General features: G+C 40.7%; 1 protein-coding gene across 4 annotated transcripts in view; it reads right to left on the bottom strand.

The window, feature by feature from the left end:
* ALS2 (alsin Rho guanine nucleotide exchange factor ALS2) overlaps nt 1-13,686 on the bottom strand; it is a 558,121-nt gene that overhangs the window by 333,535 nt on the left and 210,900 nt on the right. For all 4 annotated transcript variants that reach the window (XM_053698688.1, XM_053698690.1, XM_053698692.1 and 1 more), the window contains exons 8-9: nt 12,048-12,125; nt 5,674-5,850 (exon numbers count right to left, since the gene is read on the bottom strand). In XM_053698688.1, the coding sequence (XP_053554663.1) occupies nt 5,674-5,850; nt 12,048-12,125 (255 nt within the window). The remainder of the gene's footprint in view (nt 1-5,673; nt 5,851-12,047; nt 12,126-13,686) is intronic.

The following is a 13,686-nucleotide window of genomic DNA, read 5'->3' as shown; positions in this document are numbered from 1 at the left end:
CATCAACAAACGATATCTGAGAAGTATGAAGCAAATTAAATAATAGAAGTTAGTTATGATGTTTATTTAAAATTGTATTCTCTATCTGAATCATGAAAGTAAATGTTTGGGTTTCATTGCACCTTTAAGTGTGTAATATATTACAGTAACTTACAGTGTCAGTGAGTGAGTGATGTCCCCTGCAATGATCACAATGCAATTTGTTTTAAAATTTATGTTCGCAAAATGTATGGCATTGGCAAAGTAGTTGAAGTTACTAGTACTTGTTGATTTTACATTTGCGGCTTGACATTTTGACAACTGGAACTTAGTGTTTTTTTCTTTTTTTTTTTAACACTGACAGAGTTTGACGTTGACAACAACATCATCCGTCACATATATACATGTCATGCTAAAATGACAGAGGGAGACAAAAAAGATAGAGAGATAAAAAATGCACCTAGCATTTTAAAAGCAAGCATCTGGGCACATTTTGGATTTTATGAACATACTGGAAAGCACGAATTGGACAAGACACACGCGGTTTGTAAAGCCTGTCACACAAAAATTAAATACCTAGGCAATACTGCTAACTTGAGAAATCACATTAGACGTTTTCACTCTGAGATGCTAACCCCTGCCGCTGCCGCCAGTGCCACTGCCAAGGAAATAACAAGACTAGCTGAAGCTCATCAGCCAAGAATTGATGCAATGCTGTCAACTTTGCCACCCAACTCTGAAAAAGGGAAGAGAATAACCAAAGCTGTGGCAACTTTCATAGCGAAGGACCTACGGCCTTACTCTGTTGTGGAAAACCTTGGGTTTCGCAACCTGTTGAAGACACTAGAGCCACGTTATAAGATCCCGTCACGCAATCACTTAACAGAAAACGTTATACCTGCACTCTACCAAGAAACAAAAGCTCAGGTAATTGCATCAATGAGCCAAGCCAGTCGAGTCGCACTAACGTGTGATTCATGGACTTCAGTCACGACGGAGTCTTATGTAACAGTAACTGCACATTACATTAGCAAGGACTGGAAGATCTTGTCGCATGTGCTGCAAACGAGAGCAGTTTATGAGTCTCACACGGGTTCTCATCTGGTGGAGCTACTGTCTCGTGTCGTGGAAGAATGGCAGCTGTCCGATAAATCTGTAGTGCTTGTGACCGACAATGCTTCGAACATGATTGTTGCTGCTCAAGTTGGAAAATTCCCTCATGTAAAATGCTTCGCCCATACACTGAATCTCGCATCCCAGCGGGCGCTGAAAGTGGCCACGCTCTCCAGGCTTTTAGGCAGAGTGCGACGAATATCAACATTTTTTCACCGCAGCACTACAGCAAACCACTGTCTGAAAGAAAAACAGAAATGTCTTGGCCTGAAGAATCATAAGCTGATAACTGATGTGACAACAAGGTGGAACAGCTCATATGACATGGTCGAGAGGTTCCTAGAACAGCAACCTGCAATCTGTGCCACATTGTTGTCTCCAGAAGTCAGAAAAAGTGAGTCAGATCTCTGCACTCTCAACGAAATAGATGTGTCAAATGCAGAGGATGCTGTGAGTGCATTAAAGCCAATGAAAGATGCAACCACACTGATGTCAGAAGAGCGCAATCCAACTGTTTCTCTCATTGCCCCTCTAAATGCACAACTGCTCCAGAACATGACAGACACCATGGGAGACACACCCATGATCCATGAGATCAAGAATGCCATCAAAACAGATCTCCTGAAGAGGTACAGCAGTGAGGCAGAGAAGAAGATACTTTATACAGCCTCTGCCCTGGATCCTCGTTTTAAGGGACTGCCTTTTATTCTCACAGAGGAGGAGAGATTGGAGATATACAGAGGAGTGACTGAGGAGGCTGCATCCTTGGAGGTAATTTTAATTGCATCATGTTTCTTGAAAAATGTATAAATTGAAAACAAACATAAAACATACCATCCATACAAAATAGGCTTAGCTATCACTGCAGTAGCTTGATTAGTAGCTAGTTTAAAGAGTACAAGGTTTATTATATAAGTCAGTTTGAAAACGCCACAGTCAGTCAACTTTCCTCCTCCTCCGTCCACTCCCGAGTCCTTCCTAATAGATGTGAGCTGTTGCATGCATTTATTTATGCATTACTGTCTCTCTGAGCACACACATAGCATTAGCTGGCTGGCTGCTCGAGGTAATAATGAATGCTATTTTTTCTATTCTTTTGTTCAAACACAGATTGAGTGTACTAGTACAGTTACATCTAGGAGGACAAACGTGGATGAAGTGCCACTGCCTGAGGGAAAAGAAACTCTGGAAGAAGAATCAGCCATCGAGGAGGATAACCCTTCTCCTCCCAAAAGAAAGTCCACATCGCTTCTCATGACTTTGCTGGGACAGTCTTTCACTGACACTGAAGGTACAATAGAACCCAAGACCCCCTATGCCAAGGCTGAAGAGGAAATAGAGAAATATTGTAAAGCCCCATCTCTGCCTCTCACTGAAGACCCTTTGAAATGGTGGCATGTACATGAGGTCATATTTCCCCTCCTCTCTCATTTGTCAAAGCGATACTTGTGTATCCCAGGTACAAGCGTGTCTGCAGAGCGGGTTTTCTCCACTGCAGGAGATGTGGTAACGGCAAAAAGAAGCACCCTCAAACCAGAGCATGTGGATCAACTAGTGTTCTTACAGAAAAACCTACATATTCCATAATTCTGAGTAGTGATTCAGGTTTATAATATTAATATTTCATGTTTTTTGGCACATCCAGAAGAAAGTGCTGTGTGCCCCACTGCCCAGTGCAGACTACTGTTAAGTTATTTTATATTTGTTACTGTTATATAGCTTATAGCTTTTTGAAAAATGAAGCTTAAAACCTTGAGTAAATCTTTGTTGGATCACAAAATATACTAGTACACTACACGACACGACCGACCACGTCACTCTGTCACAGTCACACACACAATACAAAAGAAACAACACACAACTGCACACACCTCATGTGTGCGTGTCAGTCAGTGTCACCCTTCACCATGATTCACTCTTTTTATGATGTGTGTTTTTTTTGGTATTGTTTGACTGTGTGTGACTGTGTGTGTGTTGTGTAACAATATATTTGTCATCCCATAAAGATAATCAAAGTTAGTAAATCTACTAGTAGTTCAATGCTACTTGTTGTATAATGTCTATTACTACTTCTAGTGTTACTGTGATGTTTGCCAATCAGGAAGTGCTCTGTTTTGTAGATGTTGTGCTATTGTTTACAGCACACCCCTGTATTGTTTGCAATGCAGTGAGTGCATAGTGCACACTGCATAAGGGATTATTAATATTATTCATTCACACTAAAAATTGTCTATTTTAAATAGACCCTTTAAGAAAGATATCATATGTTTTTGTTTATGATCCCAATCCCAAATGCCATCCCACCCACTCTCAGGTAGATCTGTAGGGGTTAACCGAATATAACCAACCAGTTAACAATAACAATGTGTGTACTGCAGTGTCTAACTGTCTCTTTATGAGTGTGTGAGTGTGTCTGTGAGTGAGTGCCAGTTTGAAAAGTTTGTATGTATCTCATTCTCTATGAGTGTGTGTGAGATGAGTGTATTAACTGCCTTTGAATGTTTTTGTTTGTATGTGATTGTGTGTCTGTCCCAGTGTCTAAGTGTCTATGAGTGTGAGTGTGACTGTGGCTGACTGGCTGTGGTGCCTTTGAATGTTTTTGTTTGTGTGTGTGTCCCACTGTGTCTCTAGTGTCTGAGTGTCTAGTGAGTGTGACTGTCTAACTGTCTATGAGTGCACTATGCAGAGAGTGAGACTGAAGCCAAACCACTATAGGGGAAGGAAAAGCCTTGAGTAAACCTTGAGTAAATCTTTATTGGATCACAAATATACTGTACACTACAGACAGTACAGCACACACAGCACACAGTGCCACACACAACAGCACAATACAAAAATAAAGCACACACACCTCAGGTGAGTGGCGTGCCACCCTTTCTTCACCATGATTTACTCCTTGATGTCTGTGTCCTTTTTTATGTATTGTTTGTTTGTGTGTGACTGCTGTGTACTGTTCAGTGACAGACTCAGTCACTGTTCAGTTGTGTGTAGTACTGCTTTAACAGTAACTAATAACTAACTAATTATATTTGTGATCCCATAAAGATAATATAATCATCAAGAAGAAACTGTAGTTATAGTAGTTCAGTTCAATGCTACTTGTTTTAAATGTCTCTCTCTCTAGTACTATTGTAAGTCTGTAACTGTGTAAACTAATTGTATATGTCACAATCACATGTGTGTTGTGTGCACACTCTGTGCTGTGTGTTGTGTTCCAGATTCTTCACGTGATGTTTGTTTGCCACAAATTGACAGTCATGAAGGCACAGTGGACTGCACCTGTAATTTTGTACCTATAAGGGATTTATGTTTTGTTTTCTGAGGACAATTTTCACACAAAGCTTAACCTATCTATTTTGGTTTTAATTTAATGTCTATTATTATATTATTATTACTAAGTAAGTAAAGAAATTAAATTAAAACCAACATAGATAGGTTAGACATTTATTTGTTGTTCATGTTTCTTTACAAGTGTATAGTGTACTACTTACTATATATAATATATACATTTAAATATTTTCTTTTACTGAAGAAGTACACTGTGAGCACTGCACTTTTTACACTACGTACTCTGTAACTACAGTTTGATGCCATAATATTGTTTCCAAACCAATACAACAATTGCCATTTAGTATTTACTGTTCTATAAACTGTTGTTGTCTGCTGTGTTCAGACTTTGCCACAGGAAGAGTGTCCTTTTTTGAGCTAATAAAATAAAAAAAGAGTTTATTTCAATACTTTGACTTCTTGAATTTTTTTTTCTGAAAAATGTAAAAATTGGGCAGAAATAGTGCAGTAATCGTGATGCATCGCGATGCATCGTAGAATCGAATCGTATCGAATCGTTACGATGATAATCGTAATCGAATCGTGAGACAGGTGAAGATGCGCAGCTCTAGTCATAATGCCCTCTTATTTATTTATATTTACTATTTTAGATGTTTAAATGTCCTCTTATTAAATTTTGTTGCTATATGTAAACAGACACCTGATCTCCTTTCTGGTTTCATATGTAAGCTCTGTAAGAGTAACTAGGAAATTTGGAGGTTCGTGAGGGAATCCCAATATATGTAATTTGTTCCATTGGTAATTGGTTACTCATATTTTAAATATTATATCCCACACTCCACCCATATTTACTAATGTCCTGTCTAATATGTGAGAACCAAGAGAGGCCTCTTCTCTTTCATTTTACCTTCTTTTATAATTCATTTTAATGTTCAGGAGCTCCAAAAATGGCCTTTTGCGCAACACAAAGGTTTTCAGTCTCTAGACAAAATATGAACATTAGGTTTTTAACTGCTGATGTCTCTTATATAGAGGAGTTCAGACTTCACTTTTGATATACACTTGCTGTGGTTTTAAAGTATGTACCATATATCTTGTATTTCTTACTGTTTTGTGGAGTCAGTAAATCTTAAAACCTCAATAAAAATAATTAAAAAGGCCCAAGTTCTATTAAATTATCACTACAAAAATAACAAATGATAAAAAAATATATATATTTTGAGTAATGCGTATGAAACCAGAAACGTATTGCTTGCCCAGATATTAGGAGATACAACCTGCATACTATCATACCTTGCTACACTCTCCAAGAAGCACTGGGTTTGGGACGCCATCAGATTGAGTGGGATCCATTTCAGTTTGTGGACCACTGTAATAAACAGCAGGCCGAAAATCTTTCATCCCATGAGCCACAAACAAAGAATGATATTGCCCTGCAGCTGCAGCCCATACTCCATCACCTTCACATACCTAAAAGGAAAAATATTTTGTACACTTATGATACACAGTAATACCTAGAGGAACATTAAACTGCAATTGAATAAATAAAAACATAATTTATGCTTACCTGATAAATTCCTTTCTTCTGTAGTGTGATCAGTCCACGGGTCATCATTACTTCTGGGATATTACTCCTCCCCAACAGGAAGTGCAAGAGGATTCACCCAGCAGAGCTGCATATAGCTCCTCCCCTCTACGTCACTCCCAGTCATTCGACCAAGGACCAACGAGAAAGGAAAAGCCAAGGGTGAAGTGGTGACTGGAGTATAAATTAAAAAATATTTACCTGCCTTAAAAACAGGGCGGGCCGTGGACTGATCACACTACAGAAGAAAGGAATTTATCAGGTAAGCATAAATTATGTTTTCTTCTGTTAAGTGTGATCAGTCCACGGGTCATCATTACTTCTGGGATACCAATACCAAAGCAAAAGTACACGGATGACGGGAGGGATAGGCAGGCTCTTTATACAGAAGGAACCACTGCCTGAAGAACCTTTCTCCCAAAAATAGCCTCCGATGAAGCAAAAGTGTCAAATTTGTAAAATTTGGAAAAAGTATGAAGCGAAGACCAAGTTGCAGCCTTGCAAATCTGTTCAACAGAGGCCTCATTCTTGAAGGCCCAAGTGGAAGCCACAGCTCTAGTAGAATGAGCTGTAATTCTTTCAGGAGGCTGCTGTCCAGCAGTCTCATAAGCTAAACGAATTATGCTACGAAGCCAAAAAGAAAGAGAGGTAGCGGAAGCTTTTTGACCTCTCCTCTGCCCAGAGTAAATGACAAACAGAGAAGACGTTTGTCGAAATTCCTTAGTTGCCTGTAAGTAAAATTTTAGAGCACGGACTACATCCAGGTTGTGCAGTAGACGTTCCTTCTTTGAAGAAGGATTTGGGCATAAAGAAGGAACAACAATCTCTTGATTGATATTCCTGTTAGTAACTACCTTAGGTAAGAACCCAGGTTTAGTACGCAGGACTACCTTATCTGAATGAAAAATCAAATAAGGAGAATCACAATGTAAGGCTGATAATTCAGAGACTCTTCGAGCCGAGGAAATAGCCATTAAAAATAGAACTTTCCAAGATAACAACTTTATATCAATGGAATGAAGGGGTTCAAACGGAACGCCCTGTAAAACATTAAGAACAAGGTTTAAACTCCATGGTGGAGCAACAGTTTTAAACACAGGCTTAATCCTGGCCAAAGCCTGACAAAAAGCCTGGACGTCAGGAACTTCTGAGAGACGTTTGTGTAACAGAATGGACAGAGCTGAGATCTGTCCCTTTAATGAACTAGCAGATAAACCCTTTTCTAAACCTTCTTGTAGAAAATACAATATCCTAGGAATCCTAACCTTACTCCAAGAGTGACCTTTGGATTCACACCAATATAGGTATTTACGCCATATCTTATGGTAAATCTTTCTGGTAACAGGTTTCCTAGCCTGTATTAAGGTATCAATAACTGACTCAGAAAACCCACGTCTTGATAAAATCAAGCGTTCAATTTCCAAGCAGTCAGCTTCAGAGAAGTTAGATTTTGATGTTTGAAGGGACCCTGTATCAGAAGGTCCTGTTTCAGAGGTAGAGACCAAGGTGGACAGGATGACAAGTCCACCAGGTCTGCATACCAAGTCCTGCGTGGCCACGCAGGTGCTATTAGAATCACTGATGCTCTCTCTTGTTTGATTCTGGCAATCAATCGAGGAAGTAACGGGAAGGGTGGAAACACGTAAGCCATCCTGAAGTCCCAAGGTGCTGTCAGAGCATCTATCAGGACTGCTCCTGGATCCCTGGATCTGGACCCGTAACGAGGAAGCTTGGCGTTCTGTCGAGACGCCATGAGATCTATCTCTGGTTTGCCCCAACGTCGAAGTATTTGGGCAAAGACCTCCGGATGAAGTTCCCACTCCCCCGGATGAAAAGTCTGACGACTTAAGAAATCCGCCTCCCAGTTCTCCACTCCCGGGATGTGGATTGCTGACAGGTGGCAAGAGTGAGACTCTGCCCAGCGAATTATCTTTGATACTTCCATCATAGCTAGGGAGCTTCTTGTCCCTCCCTGATGGTTGATGTAAGCTACAGTCGTGATGTTGTCCGACTGAAACCTGATGAACCCCCGAGTTGTCAACTGGGGCCAAGCCAGGAGGGCATTGAGAACTGCTCTCAATTCCAGAATGTTTATTGGCAGGAGACTCTCCTCCTGACTCCATTGTCCCTGAGCCTTCAGAGAATTCCAGACGGCACCCAAACCTAGAAGGCTGGCGTCTGTTGTTACAATTGTCCAGTCTGGTCTGCTGAATGGCATCCCCCTGGACAGATGTGGCCGAGAAAGCCACCATAGAAGAGAATTTCTGGTCTCTTGATCCAGATTCAGAGAAGGGGATAAGTCTGAGTAATCCCCATTCCACTGACTTAGCATGCACAGTTGCAGTGGTCTGAGGTGTAAGCGTGCAAAGGGTACTATGTCCATTGCCGCTACCATTAAGCCGATTACCTCCATGCATTGAGCCACTGACGGGTGTTGAATGGAATGAAGGGTGCGGCAAGCATTTTGAAGTCTTGTTAGCCTGTCCTCTGTCAGGTAAATCTTCATTTCTACAGAATCTATAAGAGTCCCCAGGAAGGGAACTCTTGTGAGTGGAACGAGTGAACTTTTCTTTTCGTTCACCTTCCATCCATGTGACCTTAGAAATGCCAGCACTAACTCTGTATGAGACTTGGCAGTTTGAAAGCTTGAAGCTTGTATCAGAATGTCGTCTAGGTATGGAGCTACCGAGATTCCCCGCGGTCTTAGTACCGCCAGAAGAGCACCCAGAACCTTTGTGAAGATTCTTGGAGCTGTAGCCAATCCGAATGGAAGAGCCACAAACTGGTAATGCCTGTCTAGGAAGGCAAACCTTAGGTACCGATAATGATCTTTGTGAATCGGTATGTGAAGGTAAGCATCTTTTAAATCTACAGTGGTCATGTACTGACCCTCTTGGATCATAGGTAAAATTGTCCGAATAGTCTCCATCTTGAACGATGGAACTCTTAGGAATTTGTTTAGGATCTTTAAGTCCAGGATTGGTCTAAAAGTTCCCTCTTTTTTGGGAACCACAAACAGATTTGAGTAAAACCCCTGTCCCTGTTCCGATCGTGGAACTGGATGGATTACTCCCATTAACAAGAGCTCTTGTACGCAGCGTAGAAACGCCTCTTTCTTTGTCTGGATTGTTGACAATCTTGACAGATGAAATCTCTCTCTTGGAGGAGAGTATTTGAAGTCCAGAAGGTATCCCTGAGATATTATCTCTAGCGCCCAGGGATCCTGAACATCTCTTGCCCAAGCCTGGGCGAAGAGAGAAAGTCTGCCCCCCACTAGATCCGATCCCGGATCGGGGGCCCTCAATTCATGCTGTTTTAGGGGCAGCAGCAGGTTTCCTAGTCTGCTTGCCCTTGTTCCAGGACTGGTTAGGTTTCCAGCCTTGTCTGTAGCGAGCAACAGCTCCTTCCTGTTTTGGTGCAGAGGAAGTTGATGCTGCTCCTGCTTTGAAATTACGAAAGGAACGAAAATTAGACTGTCTAGTCTTGGCTTTGGCTTTGTCCTGAGGCAGGGCATGGCCTTTACCTCCTGTAATGTCAGCGATAATCTCTTTCAACCCGGGCCCTGCCCTTTGAAAGGTATATTAAGCAATTTAGACTTAGAAGTAACATCAGCTGACCAGGATTTTAGCCACAGCGCCCTGCGTGCCTGAATGGCGAATCCTGAATTCTTCGCCGTAAGTTTAGTAAGATGTACTACGGCTTCCGAAATGAATGAATTAGCTAGTTTAAGGACTCTAAGCCTGTCCGTAATGTCGTCCAGAGTAGCTGAACCAATGTTCTCTTCCAGAGACTCAATCCAGAATGCCGCTGCAGCCGTGATCGGCGCAATGCATGCAAGGGGTTGCAATATAAAACCTTGTTGAACAAACATTTTCTTAAGGTAACCCTCTAATTTTTTATCCATTGGATCTGAAAAAGCACAGCTATCCTCCACCGGGATAGTGGTACGCTTAGCTAAGGTAGAAACTGCTCCCTCCACCTTAGGGACCGTTTGCCATAAGTCCCTTGTGGTGGCGTCTATTGGAAACATTTTTCTAAATATCGGAGGGGGTGAGAACGGCACACCGGGTCTATCCCACTCCTTAGTAACAATTTCAGTAAGTCTCTTAGGTATAGGAAAAACCTCAGTACTCGTCGGTACCGCAAAATATTTATCCAACCTACACATTTTCTCTGGTATTGCAACTGTGTTACAATCATTCAGAGCCGCTAACACCTCCCCTAGTAATACACGGAGGTTTTCCAGTTTAAATTTAAAATTTGAAATATCTGAATCCAGTCTGTTTGGATCAGAACCGTCACCCACAGAATGAAGCTCTCCGTCCTCATGTTCTGCCACCTGTGACGCAGTGTCTGACATGGCCCTAATATTATCAGCGCACTCTGTTCTCACCCCAGAGTGATCACGCTTACCTCTTAGCTCTGGTAATTTAGCCAAAACCTCAGTCATAACAGTAGCCATATCCTGTAATGTGATTTGTAATGGCTGCCCAGATGTACTTGGCGCTACAATATCACGCACCTCCCTCTGAGCGGGAGATGTAGGTACTGACACGTGAGGCGAGTTAGTCGGCATAACTCTCCCCTCGTTGTTTGGTGAAATTTGTTCAATTTGTACAGATTGACTTTTATTTAAAGTAGCATCAATACAGTTAGTACATAAATTTCTATTGGGCTCCACTTTGGCATTGCAACAAATGACACAGGTATCATCCTCTGAATCAGACATGTTTAACACACTAGCAAATAAACTTGTAACTTGGAAATACAATTCAATTAGAATAATATTAAAACGTACTGTGCCTTTAAGAAGCACAGAAGATCTATGACAGTTGAAAATTAATAAATTGAAACAGTTATAGCCTCAATCCTTGTAAATAACACAACTTTAGCAAAGGTTTAATCCCATTAGCAAAGATAACAAATTCTGAAAGCAGGAAACAAATTACAGAATAAACGTTTTTTATCTCAGTCAAACTATAATTCTCACAGCTCTGCTGAGAGAAATTACCTCCCTCAAAATAAGTTTTGAAGACCCCTGAGCTCTGTAGAGATGAACCGGATCAGGCAGGGAATACAATGAGTTGCTGACTGAAATATTTGATGTGTAGTAAAAGCGCCAAAAAACGGCCCCTCCCCCTCACACACAGCAGTGAGGGAGAACAGAAACTGTCAGAAAACAGATTAAGCAACTGCCAAGTGGAAAAATAGTGCCCAAACATTTATTCACTCAGTACCTCAGTAAATGAAAACGATTTTACATTCCAGCAAAAACGTTAAACATAATCTCTAGTTATTAAACAGCTTTATGTATTTCTTACAGTGTAATTCTAGTGAAGTACCATTCCCCAGAATACTGAAGTGTAAAGTATACATACATGACATTATATCGGTATGGCAGGATTTTCTCATCAATTCCATTGTCAGAAAATAAAAACTGCTACATACCTCTATGCAGATTCATCTGCCCGCTGTCCCCTGATCTGAAGTTTACCTCTCCTCAGATGGCCGAGAAACAGCAATATGATCTTAACTACTCCGGCTAAAATCATAACAAAAACTCTGGTAGATTCTTCTTCAAACTCTGCCAGAGAGATAATAACACACTCCGGTGCTATTTTAAAATAACAAACTTTTGATTGAAGATATAAAACTAAGTATAATCACCATAGTCCTCTCACACATCCTATCTAGTCGTTGGGTGCAAGAGAATGACTGGGAGTGACGTAGAGGGGAGGAGCTATATGCAGCTCTGCTGGGTGAATCCTCTTGCACTTCCTGTTGGGGAGGAGTAATATCCCAGAAGTAATGATGACCCGTGGACTGATCACACTTAACAGAAGAAATGTTAATTACACATAGTAAATTTACTTTGCAATATAGGTTTTACTATTTTCCTCGCAAGAGGTAGAAAATGGATAATCCAGACTTTAGAAGTCTAACATTCCGGAATCAAAACCAAGCACTGCTCAGTAGGTTTATCAGAAATTAAAAATAACAGATTGAAATAGATTAGATTACATTGTATGCTTGATTGGATAGATAACACATAATCTGCTGTTATTTTTTTTAAATTACCTACCTTAGCCAGACGAGGCATTGTTGCTGGAGATTGTGAGTGACCAAGCTGGCCTGAGGAGTTGCTACCCCATGTAAACACCTATAAATTGAGATAGATTTAAATTAGTATGACATATTGCAATTTGATTTGCAGTATCTACAAAGTGGAACATTTCATGATAATACTTTCAGGAGATTTTTTTTAAAGGAACATATATAGAAAAAGGAAATTTATGCTTACCTGATAAATTGATTTCTTCTACAATACGACGAGTCCACGGATTTCATCCTTACTTGTGGGATATTATCCTCCTGCTAACAGGAAGTGGCAAAGAGCACCACAGCAGAGCTGTATATATAGCTCCTCCCTTCCCCTCCACCCCCAGTCATTCGAACGAAGGTTATAGGAAGAGAAAGGAAAAGCTAAAAGGTGCAGAGGTGACTGAAGTTGTAAATAATAAAAAACAATCTGTCTTAAGTTGACAGGGAGGGCCGTGGACTCGTCGTATCGTAGAAGAAATCAATTTATCAGGAAAGCATAAATTTCCTTTACTTCTACAAGATATGACGAGTCCACGGATTTCATCCTTACTTGTGGGATACAATACCAAAGCAACAGGACACGGATGAAAGGGAGGGACAAGACAGTGACCTAAACGGAAGGCACCACTGCTTGAAGAACTTTTCTCCCAAAAACAGCCTCAGAAGAAGCAAAAGTATCAAATTTGTAAAATTTGGAAAAAGTATGAAGGGCCGACCAAGTCGCAGCCTTACAAATCTGTTCAACAGATGCATCGTTTTTAAAAGCCCATGTGGAAGCCACAGCCCTAGTAGAATGAGCCGTAATTCTTTCAGGAGGCTGCTGTCCAGCAGTCTCATATGCCAGGCGGATGATACTTCTCAGCCAAAAAGAAAGAGAGGTAGCCGTAGCTTTCTGACCCCTACGCTTTCCAGAATAAACAATGAAGATGATTGACGGAAATCCTTAGTTGCCTGTAAGTAAAACTTTAAGGCACTGACCACGTCCAAGTTATATAACAGACGCTCCTTCTTGGAAGAAGGATTAGGACATAATGAAGGAACAATAATTTCCTGATTAATATTCTTATTCTAAACAACCTTAGGAAGAAAACCAGGTTTAGTACGTAAAACCACCTTATCAGAATGAAATATGAGATAAGGCGAATCACACTAACACTGAAAGCTCAGAAATTCTTCGAGCAGAAGAAATAGCAACCAAAAACAGAACTTTCCAACATAATAATTTTATATCTATGGAATGCAAAGGTTCAAACGGAACCCCTTGAAGAACTTGAAGAACTAAATTCAAACTCCAGGGAGGAGTAATGGGTCTAAATACAGGCTTAATTCTGGTTAAAGCCTGACAAAAAGACTGAACATCTGGCACATCTGCCAAACGCTTGTGAAACAAAATTGACAACGCAGAAATTTGTCCCTTTAAGGAACTAGCTGATAAGCCCTTCTCCAATCCTTCTTGGAGAAAAGACAGAATCCTGGGGATCCTAACTTTACTCCATGAGTAACCCTTGGATTCACACCAATAAAGATATTTACGCCATATCTTATGATAGATTTTTCTAGTGACAGGCTTTCTAGCCTGTATCAAAGTACTGATAACAGAATCAGAGAATCATCCCTTC

This window comes from Bombina bombina, chromosome 1, assembly GCF_027579735.1.
Source record: "Bombina bombina isolate aBomBom1 chromosome 1, aBomBom1.pri, whole genome shotgun sequence".
In the NCBI taxonomy this organism is placed as follows: Eukaryota; Metazoa; Chordata; class Amphibia; order Anura; family Bombinatoridae; genus Bombina; species Bombina bombina.
This window is presented reverse-complemented; position numbering and strand designations above follow the sequence as displayed.